Consider the following 21,975-nt stretch of genomic DNA (forward strand, 5'->3'; position numbering starts at 1 on the left):
AGATCTCCGGGCCTCACCTGGAAGTTGGAGGCCTGGCAGATATGTAGATATGTTTGGCATAGCACAGGGGTGGCCAGACTTATTTAACTAAGAGCCACATAGAACAATAACTGTCAGATGTTTGGGAGAAGGGAAGGAAGGAAGGAAAATAGATGGGCGAGAGAGAGAAGAGGAAAGAAAGCAGCTTTAACATTAAATGCATTCTCCAAGCCACTGGCTGGCTTGGCTTGGAGAAGTGATTTAAAGAGACAAATGCCAGTTTGGTGTAGTGGTTAAGTGTGCAGACTCTTATCTGGGAGAACAGGGTTTGATTCCCCACTCCCCCACTTGCAGCTGCTGGAATGGCCTTGGGTCAGCCATAGCTCTCTTATCTGGGAGATCGGGTTTGATTCCCCACTCCCCCACTTGCAGCTGCTGAAATGGTCTTGGGTCAGCCACAGCTCTCTTATCTGGAAGAACCGTGTTTGATTCCCCACTCCTCCACTTGCAGCTGCTGGAATGGCCTTGGGTCAACCACAGCTCTCTTATCTGGGAGAACCGTGTTTGATTCCCCACTCGCAGCTGCTGGAATGGCCTTGGGTCAGCCCTAGCTCTCTTATCTGGGAGAACCGGGTTTGATTCCCCACTCCTCCACTTGCAGCTGCTGGAATGACCTTGGGTCAGCCATAGCTCTCTTATCTGGGAGAACCGGGTTTGATTCCCCACTCCTCCACTTGCACCTGCTGAAATGGCCTTGGATCAGCCATAGCTCTCTTATCTGGGAGAATCGGGTTTGATTCCCCACTCCTCCACTTGCAGCTGCTGGAATGGCCTTGGGTCAGCCAGAGCTCTCTTATCTGGGAGAATCGGGTTTGATTCCCCACTCCTCCACTTGCAACTGCTGGAATGGCCTTGGGTCAGCCAGAGCTCTCTTATCTGGGAGAATCGGGTTTGATTCCCCACTCCTCCACTTGCAGCTGCTGGAATGGCCTTGGCTCTCTTATCTGGGAGAACCAGGTTTGATTCCCCACTCCCCCACTTGCAGCTGCTGGAATGGCCTTGGGTCAGTCATAGCTTTTGTAGGAGTTGTCCTTAAAAGGGCAGCTGCTGTGACAGCCCTCTCAACCCCACCTTCCTCACAGGGTGCCTGTTGTTGGGGGAGGGGGGAGATAAAGGAGATTGTGACTGCTCTGAGACTCTGAGATTCAGAGTATAGGGTGGGATATAAATCAATATCTCTTATCTTCTTCTTCTCCAAGCCATCTGATGGGGTTTTTGGGGCTTCGAGAGCCATACGATGTGCGTGAAAGAGCTATATGTGGCTCCTGAGCCACAGTTGCCACAACAACTTGCTTTGTTTGAATTCTGGTCCTGCTATCTTCCAGAAATTTTACATTCAGCAAGATCTGAAAGGGGAAGGCATGGCATCTTTTCCTTTCCACAATGGAAAAGGCTAGTTTTTAAAGCCACTAGGCAGTCCAGTCAAATGGCCAAATGCTGAATCCTTAAAATATTGCACCTTTGATTTACCCTATAAATAAGGAATGTGTCGCTGCTGCAAAAAAGGCAAATACGATTCTAGGCTGCATTGATGGAAGCTAAGCCTGGGATCCTTTGATCAAGTTCCATGCATGCTAGATAATCTCTGCTTTGGAGCACACTTCTTCTACCAGTGTGCATGGCCTTACCAATTTCAAACTTAATTTGCCACATTGTCACCCACTCACCCAATTTGTGGAGATCCTCTTGGAGCTCTCCCCAAGCATCTCTGGTTTTCACCATCCTGGATAATTTTGTGTGATCTGCAGCCCTGGGTGTCAGGGATTTTTTTGTAGCAGAAACTCCTTTGCATATGAGGCCATGCCCCCTGATGTAGCCAATCCTCCTGGAGCTCACAGTAGGCCCTGTACAAGGAGCCCTGTAAGCTCTTGGAGGATTGGCTACATCAGGGGGTGTGACCTAATATGCAAAGGAGTTCCTGCTACATAAGAAACCCTGTTAGACCACACACCCCTGATGCAGCCAATCCTCTTGGAGCTCACAGTAGACACTGTACGAAGAGCCCTGTAAGCTCTTGGAGGATTGGCTACATCGGGTGTGTGGCCCAGGGGTGGAATTCTAGCAGAAGCTCCTTTTCATATTAGGCCACACCTCTCTGATGTAGCCAATCCTCCTGGAGCTTACAGTAGGCCCAGTACTAAGAGCCCTGTAAACTCTTGGAGGATTGGCTGCATTTGGGGTGTGTGGCCCAGGGGTGGAATTCTAGCAGAAGCTCCTTTGCATATCAGGCCACACACCCCTGATGTAGCCAATCCTTCTGGAGCTCACAGTAGACACTGTACGAAGAGCCCTGTAAGCTCTTGGAGGATTGGCTACATCAGGGGGTGTGGCCAAATATGCAAAGGAGTTCCTGCTACAAAAAAAAAAGCCCTGATGGCTGCTACCCTGCTCACCCCAAGTTCCGGATCATGTATGGACAAATTAAAGAATACTGGCCCCAACCCCGATCCTTTTGGGACCCCACTGCTCACACCCCTCCCTTGTGAGAACTGCCGATTGATTCCTACTCTTTGCTTCCCATCATTTAACCCGTCCTTTTATCGCCCGACTCCTCAGTTTACTTGGGACAGCGATGCCGAAGCGTGTTGTGGATGGTCCCGATTTCTTCTTCCCCTGCACAGTTTTGTTCTCCAGTTTGATGAGCGAGCCAGTTTCATAGAATCATAGAGTTGGAAGGGACCTCCAGGGTCATCTAGTCTAACCAGTTTGGTGTAGTGGTTAAGTGTGTGGACTATTATCTGGGAGAACCTGGTTTGATTCCCTACTCCTCCACTTGCAGCTGCTGGAATGGCTTTGGGTCAGCCATAGCTCTCGGAGGAGTTGTCCTTGAAAGGGCAGCTGCTGTGAGAGCTCTCTCAGCCCCACCCACATCACAGGGTGTCTGCTGTGGGGGGAGAAGATATACGAGATTGTAAGCCACTCTGAGTCTCTGATTCAGAGAGAAGGACGGGGTATAAATCTGGAGTCGTCTTCTTCTTTTCTCAGCCCCACCCACATCACAGGGTGTCTGCTGTGGGGGGAGAAGATATACGAGATTGTAAGCCACTTTGAGTCTCTGATTCAGAGAGAAGGACGGGGTGTAAATCTGGAGTCGTCTTCTTCTTCTTCTTTTCTCAGCCCCACTCACCTCACACGGTGTCTGTTGTGGGGGGGGGGGGAAGATATAGGAGATTGTGAGCCATTCTGAGTCTTTGATTTGGAGAGAAGGGTGGGGTATAAATCTGCAGTCTTCTTCTTTTCTCAGCCCCACCCACCTCACAGGGTGTCTGTTGTGGGGGAAGAAGATATAGGAGATGGTAAGCCACTCTGAGTCTGATTCAGAGAGAAGAGTGGGTTATAAATCTGCAATCGCCTTCTTCTTCTTTCTTCTTCTTCCTGTATTTTCTTGTGATTTGATGCATGGTTGTCCAGAATGACTGAGATCGTCCTCGCCGAAGCCTCGGGGTTCTGTTATTCCGTGTCAAGCCGTGTATTTACCGACAAGCAGCTGCCGCGGACGGAGGCATGTTCGAGAGCTCAGCCAAAGAAAACTCCCTGAAAGCTCACTTTCCTCCCTCCAAGACGGCTCTTGCTTTTTAATGTGTGTTTCTCCACCTGTCAGTCTAGCTTTTTCTCCAGTGTGAGATCATGCTGAGGAATGCAAAGGGCGAGAGGCAGCCGGGGGCATGAATCAAGGTGGGGGGGGGAAGGAGAAAAGTCTGTGCCAATATTGCTCCAGCTGGCCCGAGAAAAGCCGAAACAGCCCATCTGGCAGATAGAAACTTGCTTCAAGTCTTCTGGTTTTCTGTGGCCTCAGAAGGCAGGACCTGAATCAATGGGTTGAAATTAAATTAGAAGAGTTTCTGGCCCAGCATTAGGAAGAACTTCCTGACCGTTAGAGCGGCTCCTCAGTGGAACGGGCTTCCTCGGGAGGTGGTGGGCTCTCCTTCCTTGGAGGTTTTTCAACAGAGGATAGATGGCCGTCTGACACCTCAATGATCTTAGATGGCCATCTGAACTTTCATGCTCAGAGGCTGTGGGTTCAGTTTTGGCCACCACATTTTAAGAAGGATCTAGACAAGCTGGAACGGGTCCAGAGGAGGGCGACAAAGATGGTGAGGGGTCTGGAGACCGAGTCCTATGAGGAAAGGTTGAAGGAGCTGGGCATGTTTTACCTGGAGAGGAGGTGAGAGGTGCTGAGAGGTGATAGGATCACCATCTTCAAGTTCTTGAAGGGCTGTCATCTAGAGAACGGTGTGGAATTGTGGCCCTGGAAGGTAGGATCAGAACCAATGGGTTGAAATTAAATCAAAAGAGTTTCCAGCCCAACATTAGGAAGAACTTCCTGACCTTTAGAGTGGTTCCTCAGTGGAACAAGCTTCCTCGGGAGGTGGTGGGCTCTCCTTCCTTGGAGGTTTTTCAACAGAGACTAGATGACCATCTGACAGCAAAGACGATCCTGTGAATTTCGGGGGAGGTATTTTGTGAGTTTCTTGCGTTGTGCAGAGGGTTGGACTAGATGATCCTGGAGATCCCGTCCAACTCTATGATTCTGTGATTCTTCAAATAAATCCTGTGAAAGAGCTCTTCCTGAGGCCCTGGAGACCCACTGCTGGCCTGAAGAGACAGTCTTGATGGACCGAGGTTCTTGATTCAGTATAAAGGCAGCTGTATGGGGAGGGGGCGTGGCTCAGTGTCAGAACCTCTCCTCCGCATGCAGAAGGTCCCAGGTTCAATCCCTGGCATCTCCAGTTAGGCAGTAGGCGATTGGGGGTGCCTTGGGGGTGCACAGTGTGAGGGCTGGCGGAGAGGGATAGACCCTTGGAGAGCCCCAGTTTCCCTCTTGCGGGGATTAGAGGGATACCATTTTATATCCTGGAAAAAGTAGCCAAATGGATGGCAGTGTTTCTGGGCAGACATCCTTCTCCACCCCTCTATCTGGGCTGAATGAGACTGTGAGGTTTCCAGCAGTTTGCATGGGGTGCTGGAATCAAACAGGTGAATATTCTGGGGAGGGTCAGCGGTTCGGCGGTAAAGCCTCTGCTTGTAATGCGGAAGGTCCCAGGTTCAATCCCCGGCCTCTCCAGTTAAAAAGGACCAGGCAGGAGGGGATGGGAAAGACCTCAGCTTGAGACCCTGGAGGGACATAGGCTATAGCAGAGGTGACCAAGCTTGCCTAACATAAGAGCCACATAGAATAAATGTCAGATGTTTGAGAGCCGCAAGAGAAGGAAGGCAGGAAGGAACATAGATAGCGATAGAGAGAGAGAGAGAGAGAGAGAGAGAGAGAGAGAGATAGATAGACAGACAGACAGACAGACAGACAAAAAGACAGACAGACGATGAAGATATTGGATTTATATCCAGCCCTCCACTTTGAATCTATGAGTCTCAAAGCAACTCACAATCTCCTTTATCTTCCTCCCCCACAACAGACACCCTGTGAGGTGGGTGGGGCTGAGAGAGCTCTGACAGAAGCTGCCCTCTGTGAGAGCTCTGGCTGACCCAAGGCCATTCCAGCAGCTGCAAGTGGAGGAGTGGGGAATCAAACCCGGTTCTCCCAGATAAGAGTCCTCACATTTAACCACACCAAACTGGTTCTTGGATGGATGGATGGATGGATGGGGAGGGAGGGAGAGGTGGAAAGAAAGCAACTTTAACTTTAAATGCCTTCTCCAAGCCAGCCAATGGGGTAATAGGGGCTTTGAGAGCCACACAATATGTGTGAAAGAGCCACATGTGGCTCCCGAGCCGCAGTTTGGCCACCCCTGGACTAGAGCATTTGCTTGGCATGCAAAAGGTCCCATGTTCGATCCTCATCATCTCCAGTTTAAAAGGACCAGGTAAGAGATGATGTGGAACATCTCACCCTGAGACCCTGGAGAGTCACTACCAGTCTGTGTAGCAAATGCTAACTCTGATGGACTGAGGGGTCTGATTCGGCATAAGCAGCTTCTTCTTCCTTGGAGGTTTTTCAACAGAGGCTGGATGGCCCTCTGACAGCAATGCTGCTCCTGTGAACTTAGGGGGAGGTGTCTGTGAAGTTCCTGCATCGTGCAGGGGGTTGGACTAAGCCTGTGGAGTCTTGTGAGCAAAAATTCTATTTCGTGAGCGACTGGCGTTAAAAGTTGTGAGTGGCTGCATCAATGAGTTTGTTCGCAGCTAATTATTTTTTTCTGAGCTAAGACAAAAATGTTTGAGCCGGAGGCTAAAAAACGGTGAGGTAGCTCACGCTAACTCAGCTGAGAGCCAGTTTGGTGTAGTGGTGGAGTGTGCGGACTCTTATCTGGGAGAACCGGGTTTGATTCCCCGCTCCTCCACTTGCACCTGCTGGAATGGCCTTGGGTCAGCCAGAGCTCTCTTATCTGGGAGAACCGGGTTTGATTCCCCGCTCCTCCACTCGCAGCTGCTGGAATGGCCTTGGGTCAGCCAGAGCTCTCTTATCCGGGAGAACTGGGTTTGATTCCCCACTCCTCCACTTGCACCTGCTGGAATGGCCTTGGGTCAGCCATAGCTCTCTTCTCTGGGAGAACCGGGTTTGATTCCCCACCCCTCCACTTGCAGCTGCTGGAGTGGCCTTGGGTCAGCCATAGCTCTCTTATCTGGGAGAACCGAGTTTGATTCCCCCCCCCTCCACTGGCAGCTGCTGGAATGGCCTTGGGTCAGCCAGAGCTCTTATCTGGGAGAACCGGGTTTGATTCCCCACTCCTCCACTTGCACCTGCTAGAATGGCCTTGGGTCAGCCAGAGCTCTCTTATCTGGGAGAACCGGGTTTGATTTCCCACTCCTCCACTCGCAGCTGCTGGAATGGCCTTAGGTCAGCCAGAGCTCTCTTATCTGGGAGAACCGGGTTTGATTCCCCACTCCTCCACTTGCAGCTGCTGGAATGGCCTTGGGTCAGCCAGAGCTCTCGCAGAGGTTGTCCTTGAAAGGGCAGTTGCTGTGAGAGCCCTCTCAACCCTACCCACCTCACAGGGTGTCTGTTATGGGGGAGGAAGATACAGGAGATTGTGAGCCGCTCTGAGACTCTGATTCAGAGAGAAGGGCGGGGTATAAATCTACATCCTTCCTTCCTTCCTTCCTTCCTTCCTTCCTTCCTTCCTTCCTTCCTTCCTTCCTTCCTTCCTTCCTTCCTAGAGCCACTCGGAAGTGGTGAAGTGTGCGGTAGTGGTGAAGTGTGCGGACTCTTATCTGGGAGAACCAGGTCTGATTCCCCACTCCTCCACTTGCACTTGCTGGAATGGCCTTGGGTTAGCCATAGCTCTGGGATAGGTTGTCCTTGAAAGGGCAGCTTGTGGGAGAGCTCTCTCAGCCCCACTCACCTCACAGGGTGACTGTTGTAGGGGAGGAAGATAAAGGAGATTGTGAGGCACTCTGAGTGGAGGGCGGGATATAAATCCCATTTATTATTATTATTATTATTATTATTATTATTATTATTATTATTATTATTATTATTATTATTTAATAATTATATTAATTATAAATAATTATTTAATAATTATTTAATTTAATATTATTATTATTATTATTTCTTCCTTTCTTCCTCCTCCTCCTCCTCCTCCTCCTTCTTCTTTTCTCTCAGCCCCACCCACCTCTCAGGGTGTCTGTTGTGGGGGAAGAAGATAAAGGAGATTGTGAGCCACTCTGAGTGGAGGGCGGGATATAAATCCAATATCATCATCATCTTCTTCTTTTTCTTCTTCTTCTTCACACTGGGAGAGGCCCAAGTGGCTTTGTGCAGTGCCCTGTTTTCCACAGCTGATCCCCTGTCCACAGGAAGGAAGAAGGGGTCCTGTGTGCCCCCATCTGTTGTGGCCCTCAGTGGCCAGTCGTGGTCCAAACCACAACATTCTCTTTCTTCCCTCTCGATTCTAGCTAAAGCGGCCGCTGGGTGAAGATGTCCAGTAATGGGACCGAAGCAGAAGACAAGCCACCGGCTCCCCCGATGAGGAACACCAGCACCATGATAGGCGCCTGCAGTAAAGACGGAGGGACCTTGAACCACGGCTCCAAACCGCTGCCTCCCAATCCCGAGGAAAAGAAGAAGAGGGACCGTTTCTATCGTTCTATCTTGCCGGGAGACAAAAGTACTTCCCCCCCCCTCCTACAGTTTTCCCCCTCCCCTTCTAACTTCTTTTGCAGGCTTATGAAATGATGCATGGAGTGGAGAAGAGTGTGACAAAGAGAAATTTTTCTCGCTCTCCCAAAACGATAGCGCTCGAGGGCACCCGATGAAGGTGATGGTCAGCGGATTCAGGGCAGAAAAATGGAAATACTTCTCTACCCAGCGAGTGATTAAAATGTAGAATTGCTGCCTGAGAAGAGAGTTACGGAAGGCAGGCCCAGATGGGTTCAAAAGGGGATTAGGTGAGGATAGGGCCTAGCAGCCCTGGTGACTAAAAGTTCAGCAGCACTAAATCTCTGAATCCCAGAGCCAGGAGGCAAGATCAGGGGAAGAAGGCCTCAGTCTCTGTGCCTTGTTGTTGGCCTTTTAGAGTGGCCAACGGTAGCTCTCCAGATGTTTTTTGCCTACAACTCCCATCAGCCCCAGCCAGCATGGCCAATGGATGCTGGACTAGATGTGATGTGACTAGACTAGATTCAATGTGTTTTGAATCTAGCCTACTTAACTCAATTACACTGTTTCCTTCATCCTGGACCAGAAGGATAAGTATCTTTTATAGAAGTGTCTTCCTCAATAGCAACAAAAGCTTTCTGATATCTCCCCTGATTACTTCCTCGATCTCTCTGTATTGTTTTGCTGAACTGTGTCCCAAAGAATCTCTAATGCAATTTAACACCTGGGACTGCCTCTTTTTTTTTAAAAAAAATTTTTTTGCAGGTCTCACCTGTGACAGCTCAAAATTCCATAGGTAGAGTACATCAATGCCTCTCCATGCCATCTAGGGCTTTTTTTGGGTTCCAGGGGATGGCAAAATATTTTCCACCCGCAGAACACGTCTGACCTGGAAAAAACCCTATGACTATTAAGAACATAAGAGAAGCCATGTTGGATCAGGCCAATGACCCATGCAGTCCAACACTCTGTGTCACACAGTGGCCAAATACACACACACACACACACACACACACACTCTGTGGCTAATCACCACTGATGGACCTCTGCTCCTCATGTTAATCACCTCATGTTAATTCCACATGTTAATCACCCTTTGGGTGAAGAAGTACTTCCTTCTATCCGTTTTAACCTGACTGCTCAGCAATTTCATTGAATGCCCAAGCGTTCTTGTATTGTGAGAAAGGGAGAAAAGGACTTCTTTCTCTGTTTTCTCCATCCCATGCATAATCTTGTAAACCTCTATCATGTCACCCCGCAGTGGACATTTCTCCAAGCTAAAGAGCCCCAAGTGTTTTAACCTTTCTTCATAGGGAAAGTGTCCAAACCTTTAATCATTCTAGTTGCCCTTTTCTGCACTTTTCCAATGCTATAATATCCTTTTTGAGGTCCAGTGACCAGAATTGTACATAGTATTCCAAATGTGACCGCACCTTCAATTTATACAGGGGCATTATGATACTGGCTGATTTGTTTTCAGTTCCCTTCCTAATAATTCCCAGCATGGTGTTGGCCTTTTTTATTGCAGTCGCACACTGTCTTGACATTTTCAGTGAGTTATCTACCACAACCCCAAGCTCTCTCTCTTGGCCAGTCTCTGCCAGTTCACACCCCATCAACTTGTATTTGTAGCTGGGATTCTTGGCTCCAATGTGCATTACTTTGCACTTGGCCACATTGAACCTCATCTGCCATGTTGACGCCCACTCACCCAGCCTCAATAGATCCCTTTGGAGTGCCTCACAATCCTCTCTGGTTCTCACCACCCTGAACAATTTAGTGTCATCTGCAAACTTATTCTTTTGGTCAGGCAAATGATTTAGTTTTTTTTCCCTTCAAAGCAACACATAGAAATTATAACGAAGTCAACAGAATCTTGAATTAGAATTGCAAATGAAGGCTAGACTCATAAGCGGATATGCTTGGATGCAAATTTTATTACAAAGCAGAGGGATTTTCTTTTGGGTTAAGTAGGCTAGGTTCGAAACACATCTAATGAAATGTAAATAGCTATTGTGAGTAGGATTGCTTTCTCCAGGTGGTGGTTGGAGTTCTCCTAGGATTACAACTGATCTCCAGGTAACTGAGACTGACTGTTGCCAATGTACGTTCGTGTGCAATAGCCATAGCCAAGATAGTGGTTTATACACTTTTTTCAGTGACATATATAGCTTTCTTGGCCCCAAAGAGTTATATTTGGTGTAGTGGTTAAGTGCATGGACTATTATCTGGGAGAACGAGGTTTGATTCCCCACTTCTCCACTTGCAGCTGCTGGAATGGCCTTGGGTCAGCCATAGCTCTGGCAGAGGTTGTCCTTGAAAGGGCAGCTGCTGGGAGAGCCCTCTCCAGCCCCACCCACCTCACAGGGTGTCTGTTGTGGGGGAGGAAGGGAAAGGAGATTGTGAGCCGCTCTGAGACTCTTCGGAGTGGAGGGCGGGATGTAAATCCAATATCTTCATCTACCTCACAGGGTGTCTGTTGTGGGGGAGGAAGGTAAAGGAGATTGTGAGCCGCTCTGAGACTCTTCGGAGTGGAGGGCGGGATATAAATCCAATATCTTCATCTACCTCACAGGGTGTCTGTTGTGCGGGAGGAAGGTAAAGGAGATTGTGAGCCGCTCTGAGACTCTTCGGAGTGGAGGGCGGGATATAAATCCAATATCTTCATCTACCTCACAGGGTGTCTGTTGTGGGGGAGGAAGGTTAAGGAGATTGTGAGCCACTCTGAGACTCTTCGGAGTGGAGGGCGGGATATAAATCCAATATCTTCATCTACCTCACAGGGTGTCTGTTGTGGGGGAGGAAGATAAAGGAGGTTGTGAGCCGCTTTGAGACTCTGAGATTCAGAGTGGAGGGTGAGGTATAAATCCAATGTCGTTGTCTTCTTCTTCTATATTGTATATTTACATTTTTATGTGTGAGCTAGTGCAATTTATACCACTGAAGAAGGCCTCCTGGTCTGAAACACATCTGGTTTTGTGGTTATAAATATCGGTGCAGCCATGATTGATTTTTCGTTCAACCCAAATTTGTTGCGGTATACTTCGTCCTGAGCTTTTATTTGTATTCTCTGTGTGTGGTTTTTAATCCAATATTTTAATGCACTGTGCAACAGATATTTGTGTTTTATTTCATGTTTTAGCTGCCCAATGGAGAGCTTGTTTGGTATACTGGTTAAGTGTGCGGACTCTTATCTGGGAGAACCGGGTTTGATTCCCCACTCCTCCACTTGCACCTGCTGGAATGGCCTTGGGTCAGCCAGAGCTCTTATCTGGGAGAACCGGGTTTGATTCCCCACTCCTTCACTTGCACCTGCTGGAATGGCCTTGGGTCAGCCATAGCTCTCTTATCTGGGAGAACCGGGTTTGATTCCCCACTCCTCTACTTGCAGCTGCTGGAATGGCCTTGGGTCAGCCAGAGCTCTCTTATCTGGGAGAACCGGGTTTGATTCCCCCACTCCTCCACTTGCAGCTGCTGGAATGGCCTTGGGTCAGCCAGAGCTCTCTTATCTGGGAGAACCGGGTTTGATTCCCCACTCCTTCACTTGCACCTGCTGGAATGGCCTTGGGTCAGCCATAGCTCTCTTATCTGGGAGAACCGGGTTGGATTCCCCACTCCTCCACTTGCAGCTGCTGGCATGGCCTTGGGTCAGCCAGACCTCTCTTATCTGGGAGAACCGGGTTTGATTCCCCCACTCCTCCACTTGCAGCTGCTGGAATGGCCTTGTGTCAGCCAGAGCTCTCTTATCTGGGAAACCGGGTTTGATTCCCCACTCCTCCACTTGCAGCTGCTGGAATGGCCTTGGGTCACCCATAGCTCTCTTATCTGGGAGAACCGGGTTTGATTCCCCAGTCCTCCACTTGCAGCTGCTGGAATGGCCTTGGGTCAGCCACAGCTCTCTTATCTGGGAGAACCGGGTTGGATTCCCCACTCCTCCACTTGCAGCTGCTGGAATGGCCTTGGGTCAGCCATAGCTCTCTTATCTGGGAGAACCGGGTTTGATTCCCCACTTCTCCACTTGCAGCTGCTGGAATGGCCTTGGGTCAGCCATAGCTATCGCAGGAGTTCTCCTTGAAAGGACAGCTGTTGTGAGAGCCCTCTCAGCTTCACTCACCTCACAGGGTGTCTGTTGGTGGGGGGAGAAGATATGGGAGATTGTAGGCCCCTCTGAGTCTCTGATTCAGAGAGAACGGCGGGGTATAAATCTGCAATTCTTCTTCTTCTTGCACCTTTTAAGGTCCCTAACCTGATTTTCAGTTTGGGTTATTTTCCCTGCTGTTGTTTTCTGTGAGGAACCCCCCCCCCCTCACAAATCTGGCGTTCACAGCCGAATAACGTTTGAGTCTTGCACAGACATGTCTGCCGGACACAGCTCAAGATTTCAAAGCTCTGTGCGTAGTGTGTTTTCGGCAAGGATTTAAGTGGAATCCAACCGGTGTGCGTGTGCCAGCAGCCCTCACATTTTGGTGGCCCCTAGTAAGAGATTTGAGGACTGGGGAGGAAGGGAAGGTAGAGGAAACTGGGAGGAGGGAATGAAGAACAAGATTTGTAATTTTTACACTGAGCCGCTTGCTCAGCTGAATTTCTTCTAATGTCCACGGTAAGAGAAGTTAGATCTAGCTTAACTTCATCTGTTAATCATGAGAGGTGATTAAGGCAGGGGTCCCTAAGCCCGGGCCATGGACTGGTACCGGTCCGTGGCCTGTTAGCAACCGGGCCATGAGTTGTATAATTAGTTCATTATTTCATAATTATTTCATTAGTACAATGCAGCCATAAGAAGACGACGACAATGACAACATTGGATTTATATCCTGCCCTCCACTCCGAATGTCAGTCTCAGAGCAGCTCACAATTTCCTTTTACCTTCCTCCCCTACAACAGACACCCTGTGAAGTGGGTGGGGCTGAGAGAGCTCTCCCCAGAATCTGCCCTTTCAAAGACAGGTCTGTGAGAGCTATGGCTGATCCAAGGCCATTCCAGCAGCTGCAAGTGAAGGAGTGAGGAATCAAACCCGGTTCTCCCAGATAAGAGTCTGCATACTGAACCACCACACCAAGCTAATAGAAATAAAGTGCACAATTGTATTATTCCGAAATTATCGGCCCCCGCCCCTGTCCGTGGAAAAATTGTCTTCCACAAAACCGGTCCCTGATGCCAAAAAGGTTGGGGACCGCTGGATTAAGGCATCAGTCCAAGACCGGGGGAGACCTGAGTTCGAATCCCCCCTCAGCCACAGAGTTCCCTGGGAGGCTCTAGGCTGGTCACGTCTGCAAGTTGTACCACTGTCTGTTTCATGCAGGGCTTTTTTTGTAGCAGGATCTCTTTTTCATATTAGGCCACACACCTTTGATGTAGCCAGTCCTCCTGGGCTTACAGCAGGCCCTGCACTAAGAGCCCTCTAAGCTCTTGAAGGATTGGCTACATCAGGGTGTGTGTGGCCTAATATGCAAAGGAGTTCCTGCTACAAGAAATGCTCTAGTCATAAGATTGTTGTGAGGATAAAAGTGGGGGGAGAAGGTTATGGTCTGCTTTCTTCCCTCTGGAAGATGCATGGCATAGAAATGTGTAATACAATCAGGGGTTGAATTCTAAGAACATAAGAGAAACCATGTTGGGTCAGGCCAATGGCCCATGCAGTCCAACACTCTGTGTCACATAAGAACATAAGAGAAGCCATGTTGGATCAGGCCAATGGCTCATCCAGTCCAACACTCTGTGTCACATAGTGGCCAAAAAAATACACACACACACACACACACATAAATATACACACTGTGGCTAATAGCCACTGATGGACCTCTGCTCCATATTTTTATCTAAACCCCTCTTGAAGGTGGCTATGTTTGTGGCCGCCACCACCTCCTGTGGCAGTGAATTCCACATGTTAATCACCCTTTGGGAGAAGGAGTACTTCCTTTTATCCATTTTAACCGGGCTGCTCAGCAATTTCATCTAGCAGGAGCTTCTTTGCATATTAGGCCACACACCCCTGATATAAGCCAATCCTCCAAGAGTTTACAAGGCTCTTTTTTTGTAAGCTCTTGGAGGATTGACTACATCAAGGGGGTGTGGCCTAATATGCAAAGGAGCTCCTGCTAGAATTCCGCCCCTGAATACAATTGAGCATTTTCTTGGGTTCATCCGTATGCATTATAAACCAAGACTTGCAGTGGAACTTGCATCCCAAGAATCCAGAATGTAAGTTTTAGCCCCTTTTTGATATCATTTGTGGATAAACCACCTCACAAATGCTATCAGGAGAGATTAAATGGTGGAGCACGGCTCAGTGGGCCTTTAAACCACTAATCCCCATAAACCCATACCGCACGCTTCGGAACGTTAATATTTTAATAATACGCCCAGGCTTGGGCCTCAAAAGTCACGCAGATTTGGTCAAAGGCAAACCATCTGCCGTTCATCTGTTGCTATAATCCTTTCTGCCGAAGAGTTTTAACTCCTATTTATTTAACAGGAGTTTTAAGGTAATAAATATAGTTCCCTTAATACCCACCAGTCATGTTTTTAACCCGCTTGCGTGACTTGGAGAGGGGCCCCGTGACAGAAAGGGCTCCTAACGAGAGAACTGCTTTCAGAAGTGTGCCTCACAAGAGGCATCTGTTGACTCGCAAAGGGTCTTGTCAGAGAGCCACGTGGCAGGCGGAAATCCTTTCCGTATTGGAGGGGGGGAGAACTGCACCTGTTGGACTTTTGCCTGCTCATAGAAGCTTTCTGTGGTAGAGATGGTTATGCTAGACTCCCCACCCCCATCCTGGTTTAGGCACCAAAATGCCTTATGGCAGGCAGAAATTCAACTGTGTGGCATCCCCCTCCACTGCATTTCCATGATTGGAGGGGAAAGTTGCACCTTTTGGACATCTGCCCGCTCATGGGACCTTTCTGGGGTAGAAATAGCAATGCTAGCTTCCCCTTCCAGTTTGGTGTAGTGGTGTAGTGCGGACTCTTTTCTGGAAGAACCGGGTTTGATTTCCCACTCCTCCACTTGCACCTGCTGGAATGGCCTTGGGTTAGCCATAGCTATCGCAGGAGCTGTCCTTGAAGGCAGCTTCTGGGAGAAACTCTTTCAGCCCCACCCACCTCACGGGATGTCTGTTGTGGGGGAAGGAGATATAGGAGATTGTAAGCCACTCTGAGTCTCTGATTCAGAGAGAAGGGCAGGGTATAAATCTGTGGTCTTCTTCTTCTTCTGTTGTGGGGGGGAGGAGATATAGGAGATTGTAAGCCGCTCTGAGTCTCTGATTCAGAGAGAAGGGCAGGGTATAAATCTGCAGTCGTCTTCTTTTCCTTTGTTTTCTCCTTCTTCTTCTTCTTCTTCTTCTTCTTCTTCTTCTTTTCTTCTTCTTCTTCTTCTTCTTCTTCTTCTTCTTCTTCTTCTTCTTCTTCTTCTTCTTCTTCTTCTTCTTCTTCTTCTTCTTCTTCTTCTTCTTCTTCTTCCCCTCCTCCTCCTCCCCCCCTGTTTAGTCACCATCAGCTCCCTAAAAAGAGGTAATCTGCATTTTCCACAATTTATCTTATCATTTAACATTCCATTGGGAAAGTGAGTTCATACTGTGTTGCCTTCACTTGGGAGCGAAAGTAAAAATAATGGTCAAAATCAGTTTTGCCAGTGGAAGTCATTCAGCTTCACTTCTCTGTGCCCAGGACAACAAGCCCTACCCGTTGCTTTCCCAAGCTCACAGATTCAGCTGCACAAAACCAACAATTATAATACATGCAGGGGTGGAATTCTAGCAGGAGCTCCTTTGCGTATTAGGCCACACACTCCTGATGCAGCCAATCCTCCAAGAGCTTACAAGGCTCTTTTCTGTAAGCTCTCGGAGGATTGGCTACACTAGGGGGGAGTGGCCTAATATGCAAAGGAGCTCCTGCTAGAGTCCCACCCCTGGATACATGTAATCTGGAACATGGCCCCTTCCTGTGCAGATCACACAGTATACAAGGAAGGCCACCTAAGGATCAGGTGGAAACCTGGGTGAATTCGCTGGGGAACTTCAGAAGTGAAAAGGAAAAGTGCAGGGCTTTTTTTGAAGCAGGAACTCCTTTACATATTAGGCCACAACCCCGATGCAACCAATCCTCCTGGAGCTTACAGGAGGCCCCGTACAAAGAGCCCTGGAAGCTCTTGGAGGATTGGCTGCATCAGGGAGGTGTGGCCTAGGAGGCAAAGGAGTTCCTGCTACAAAAAAAAAAGCCCTGGAAAAGTGAAGGGGAGTTTTTGTTTTTAGTTTCAAGAACAAAGGAAATCCCACGATGTAGTGCCAGAAGATGGCCTACCTGCCAATCCCTATAAACCAGGGGTGGGGAACCTCCGTCCTGAGGGCTGTATAAAGCCCTCGAGGTCACTTGATGTGGCCCTTGGGGATTGCTAGGCTGAACTGAGCCTTATGGCAGCTTCTCTAGGACCTGGCTTGCCAGCCTTCCTTCCATAGGAAATCATGGATAGGGGCACCTTTTTTGGGGGCTCATAGAATTGGACTCCCTTGTCCAATCTTTTTGAAACTTGGAGGGTACTTTGGGGAGAGACACTAGATGCTATACTGAAAATCTGGTGCCTCTACCTCAAAAACAGCCCTCCCAGAGCCCCAGATACCCGCGGATCAATTCTCCATTATTCTCTATGGGAATAAATCTCCATAGGGAATAATAGGGTTCCCAGCAGAAATTTCCCTCCCCTCCCCCCGCTTTCTGATGACCCTGAAGTGGGAGGAGGGCCTCCAAACGGGGGGATCCCCTGCCCCCACCTGGGGTTGGCAGCCCTAGCCAGATTATGCTCTCACCACATGACTTCAAATAGAAAAACAATTACTTGCATTAATTTTGCCGGCCGGAATCATTCTCCCTCCGTGGAGTGCTGTTTTTTTAAGTTGATAATTTTTTATGGCCCGCAAATGATGTTCTAAATATCCATATGGCTCTTGGCAGAAAAAAAGGTTCCCCACTCCTGCTATAAACACCGGGGAAAGTGGAAGAGGAGGAAGAGGCGGTAGCAATTGGGTGACCTGTTCTAGCTTGGGGAATACATGGAGACTTGGGGGTGGAGCCCATGGTAGCTGGAGATCTCTTGGGATTCCCTCTGATTGCCAAGCGATGGGGATCAGTTCAGTGGGAGAAAATGGCCGCTTTGGAAGGTGACCTCTGTGGCATTATACCCCTCCCCAAACTCCACCATCTTCAGGCTCCACCGTCCAAAACTCCAGGTATTCCCCAACCTGGAGATGGCAACCCTACCTCAGGCCCCACCTAGAGGATGGTAACCAAAGCTTAGAGTAGGGGTGGCCAAGGGTAGCTCTCCAGATGGTTTATTGCCTACAACTCCCATCAGCCCCAGCTATTGGCCATGCTGGCTGGGGCTGATGGGAGTTGTAGGCAAAAAACATCTGGAGAGCTACCCTCTGGCTTAAGAGGATGGTAACCCAATCTGGGAGAGCCAGTTTGGTGTAGTGGTTAAATGTGTGGATTCTCTGGGAGAATCGGGTTTGATTTCCCCCTCCTCCGCTCGTAGCTGCTGGAATGGCTTCAGGTCAGCCATAGCTTCTCACAGAGGTTGTCCTTGAAAAGGCAGCTACTGTAAGAGCTCTCTCAGCCGCACCCACCTCACAGGGTGTCTGTTGTGGGGGGTAGGGAAGATAAAGGAGATTGTGAGCCACGCTGAGACTCTGACATTGAGAGTGGAGAGCGGGATATAAACCCGATATCTCCTTCTAGAGAGCCAGTCTGGTGTAGTGGTTAAGTGTGTGGACTCTTCTCTGGGAGAACCGGGTTTGATTCCCCCCTCCTCCACTCGCAGCTGCTGGAATGGCTTCAGGTCAGCCATAGCTTCTCACAGAGGTTGTCCTTGAAAAGGCAGCTACTGTAAGAGCTCTCTCAGCCACACCCACCTCACAGGGTGTCTGTTGTGGGGGGGTAGGGAAGATAAAGGAGATTGTGAGCCACGCTGAGACTCTGAGATTGAGAGTGGAGAGCGGGATATAAACCCGATATCTCCTAGAGAGCCAGTTTGGTGTAGTGGTTAAGTGTGTGGACTCTTCTCTGGGAGAATCGGGTTTGATTCCCCACTCCTCTACTTGCAGCTGCTGGAATGGCTTCAGGTCAGCCATAGCTTCTCACAGAGGTTGTCCTTGAAAGGGCAGCTGCTGTAAGAGCTCTCTCAGCCGCACCCACCTCACAGGGTGTCTGTTATGGGAGGGAGGGAAGATAAAGGAGATTGTGAGCCGCTCTGAGTCTCTGATTCAGAGAGAAGGGCGGGGTATAAATCTGCAGTTCTTCTTCTTAATTATTCTTAGTGCTGGAGGTCTCCCTGGGTCAACAGCGTGGGATGTGGGGGGAATAGGGTTGTCATATTCAGGTTGGGAAACTCCTGGAGATTTGGGGATGGAGTCTGGGAAGGATAGGGAACTCAGTGTGAGTATAACGCCATCAAATCCATTCTCCAAAGCATCTGTTTTCTCCAGGGAAACCCATCTCTGTGGTCCGGAGCAGTAATTCTGAAGGATCCGTAGGTCCCACTTATTTTGAGTCTGGCATCCCTACTTATTCTGGGTTAAAAGGAAATCCCCTGTGCAAGCACCACTCTGGGGTGACATCGCGTCACGACGTTTTCACCGCTGATTTTTTTAACGGAGTGGTTTGCCATTGCCTTCCCCGGTCCTCTGCACTTTCCCCACAGCAAGCTGGGTCCCCGTTTGACCAACCTCAGAAGGATGGAAGGCTGAGTCAACCTGGAGCCGGCGACCTGAACCCAGCTTCCGCCGGGATCGAACTTAGGTTGTGAGCAGAGAGCTCAGACTGCAGTACTGCAGCTTTACCACTCTGCGCCACAAGGCCGCTTGGGTTAGGTTAGGTTTATTTGATTTGTATCCTGCCTTCCTTACCAAAGCAGGCTTGGGGAGGCTGACAGATTATAAAGAAACGGCAATAAAACATCGAGTTAAACATTTGAGTTAAAAACCATTACGTTAGAAACAATTCAGGTGCTCATTTGAATACAATTTAAAAGATGGCGTTCGGTGGTCTTAAACATCCGCTTCAGTTCTCATATTGGCTGGTCTGTAACATGCAGGGATGGAATTCTAGCAGGAGCTCCTTTGCATATTAGGCCGCACCCCCCTGATGTAGCCAATCCTCCAAGAGAACATAAGAACATAAGAGAAGCCATGTTAGATCAGGCCAATGGCCCATCCAGTCCAACACTCTGTGTCACATAAGAACATAAGAGAAGCCATGTTGGATCAGGCCAATGGCCCCTCCAGTCCAACACTCTGTGTCACACAGTGGCAAATTTTTTTTTTATATATATATATATATATATATATATATATATATATATATATATATATATATATATATACACACACACACTGTGGCTAATAGCCACTGATGGACCTCTGCTCCATAGTTTTATCTAAACCCCTCTTGAAGGTGGCTATGCTTGTGGCCGCCACCACTTCCTGTGGCAGTGAATTCCAAGAGCTTACAAGGCTCTTTTTCGTAAGGATTGGCTACATCAGGGTGGTGTGGCCTAATATGCAAAGGAGCTCCTGCTAGAATTCCACCCCTGGTAATACATTACAAAAAGAGATCAACAAAGAAAAGTTTGGTCCAGCGCAGAGAGGGAGAAAAATAAGTGGTTCATGTAAGAAAACCCACACGTACGCCCCTTTCCTTTTCCACGCTTGCTCCAAAATCCCCATGGTGCATGTATCACCATGGCCTGCTTTCTGGGTTCTTAGTAGCAAATACCTACAGGAGGAAATTAACTGTTTTGGGAAACACCTGTATTTCTTCCTACTGCTAACTGGCTTGAGACACAGATGGCCTGAACTAGGAGTTTTCAGGTGAGGGTAATGATTTCATCACTCCCACACTATAGACGGAAAAGAGGCCAGCCCAGAACGGGAAGAGAGAAACTTTGCGGTGTTGGAACGACTCCACAGGAGTATTAAAATTTCAATTAAGAGCTGAGGTTGTGAAGACGCTTTCGTATGTGAATGCGAGTTTTCTGTCTGTGTTTACCGCCAAGGTCCCCAGGTGTTGTATAAAGAATTGAATTTTTAAAAGAAAAAACTGGACTTTTAAATGGATTGCTTTCAGAGATTAATCGCTGGAAGGGCAGTTTTGATGGGTAGGTCAGTATGGAGAGGTAGCTATTTTCTCTTTGAGGATGTTTTTGGCTTTGGTAGGGCAACGAACAACGAAAAAGCGTGAGGAAACACATTTCCACTTTCTAATCAGTTTTGCTGAACTGGAACTATGGTCCTCGTTATTTTATTTCTCCTTTGATTTGCTCCTCTTGTTTGCTGTGTCTTGCCACCAATGTTTGTTCTGTGGCTTGACTTAATGATTTGTTTTTAAAAGCCCTAATTGGAAGAATAAAAATGAGCGTCCGGTTGCATTTGCGTCTCTTTCAGTATTTACAACAGACCCGTTTTAGGTTTTGATAACACGCCCGCTTAGATGCGAACGTAACTCAGTTCATTCAAGTTTTATGTGTTTGCAAAATTTATATTCTGGCTTTCTGCCTAGTCAGGATTTCCAAGTCTGCTAACAATTAAAATTAGAACATTAGAAGGCACCTTGGCATCCATCCATTGATAATGAATTAAAGGGTAAGAGCCAGGGTTGCCATCCTCCAGCTGACACCTGGAGATCTCCTGCTATTACAGTTGGTTTCCAGATGAACAAGATCGGTTCCCCTGAAGAAAGAAGAGCAGGATCTGTGGCGTTATGCCCTCCTGAGGCCCCTCCCCTCCCCAAACCCTCTCCTCCCCGGGCTCCGCCCCCCAAATCTCCAGGTATTTCTCAACCCTAAAGAATCTCTGTTGTAACTAGGGGCTAAAAAATAGCATATTTTAAGGGGAGGGACGGTGGCTCAGTGGTAGAGCATCTGCTTGGTAAGCAGAAGGTCCCAGGTTCAGTCCCTGGCATCTCCAACAAAAAGGGTCCAGGCAATAATAATAATAATAATAATAATAATAATAATAAATTTTATTTGTACCCCGCCCTCCCCCGCCGAAGCAGGCTCAGGGCGGCTAACAATACGGTGACCAATGGTGCACCAACAATAAAACAGTTACACTAGAAACATTAAATTAACATTAAACTAACCTTAAACGCCTGAATTAAAACAATTAACTAAAACATTTTATGACGCTATCCTTGACACTCTTCTAGTTGATGCTGATGGCGGATTTTCAGTTATTCATAAGCTAATTTAAAAAGGGTGGTCTTGCAGGCCCTGCGGAACTGATCAAGGTTCCGCAGGGCCCGCACCTCCTCTGGGAGTTGGTTCCAGAGATGTGGGGCTGCGGCCGAAAAGGCCCGAGAGCGAGTATTCTGTAGTTTAATTTGTCTTGGCCCAGGGGTAGTCAGTCTGTTCTTTCCTACTGACCTCAGTGCTCTGGGGTTCATACGGGGAGAGACGGTCCTTCAGGTAGGCTGGTCCTCGGCCATATAGGGCTTTAAAGGTGATAACCAGCACTTTGTACTGGACCCGGTATACAATCGGTAACCAGTGCAGTTCGCGTAGCCCCGGCCGTACATGTTCCCATCTTGGGAGACCAAGTAACAGCCTGGCCGCCGCGTTCTGCACTAGCTGTAACTTCCGGGTCCGGCACAGAGGCAGCCCCATGTAGAGGGCGTTACAGTAGTCCAATCGTGAGGTGACCGTCGCATGGATCACCGTTGCTAGGTCCCGACGCTCCAGGAAAGGGGCCAACCAAGTAGGCGTGAATAACCTCAGCTAGAGATCCTGCAGAGCCATGAATGGGGCTGTAGCTCAGTGGTAGAGCATCTGCTTGGTAAGCAGAAGGTCCCAGGTTCAATCCCCGGCATTTCCAACTAAAAGGGTCCAGGCAAAT

At 48.6% G+C, this 21,975-nt stretch overlaps 1 protein-coding gene across 2 annotated transcripts in view; it reads left to right on the forward strand.

The window, feature by feature from the left end:
• The first annotated feature begins 7,900 nt into the window (after nt 1-7,900).
• Nucleotides 7,901-21,975, forward strand: part of PAK1 (p21 (RAC1) activated kinase 1) — an 85,916-nt gene continuing 71,841 nt past the window's right edge. Inside the window, exon 1 of one of the 2 annotated variants that reach the window (XM_060235021.1) lies at nt 7,901-8,108. In XM_060235021.1, coding sequence (XP_060091004.1) covers nt 7,919-8,108 — 190 coding nt within the window. In that variant the 5' untranslated portion in view covers nt 7,901-7,918. Of the gene's footprint in view, nt 8,109-19,925; nt 20,147-21,975 lie in introns of those variants that run through there. The other variant, XM_060235022.1, reaches the window with a different exon arrangement.

The sequence above is a fragment of the Heteronotia binoei genome, chromosome 3 (genome assembly GCF_032191835.1).
Source record: "Heteronotia binoei isolate CCM8104 ecotype False Entrance Well chromosome 3, APGP_CSIRO_Hbin_v1, whole genome shotgun sequence".
In the NCBI taxonomy this organism is placed as follows: domain Eukaryota; kingdom Metazoa; phylum Chordata; class Lepidosauria; order Squamata; family Gekkonidae; genus Heteronotia; species Heteronotia binoei.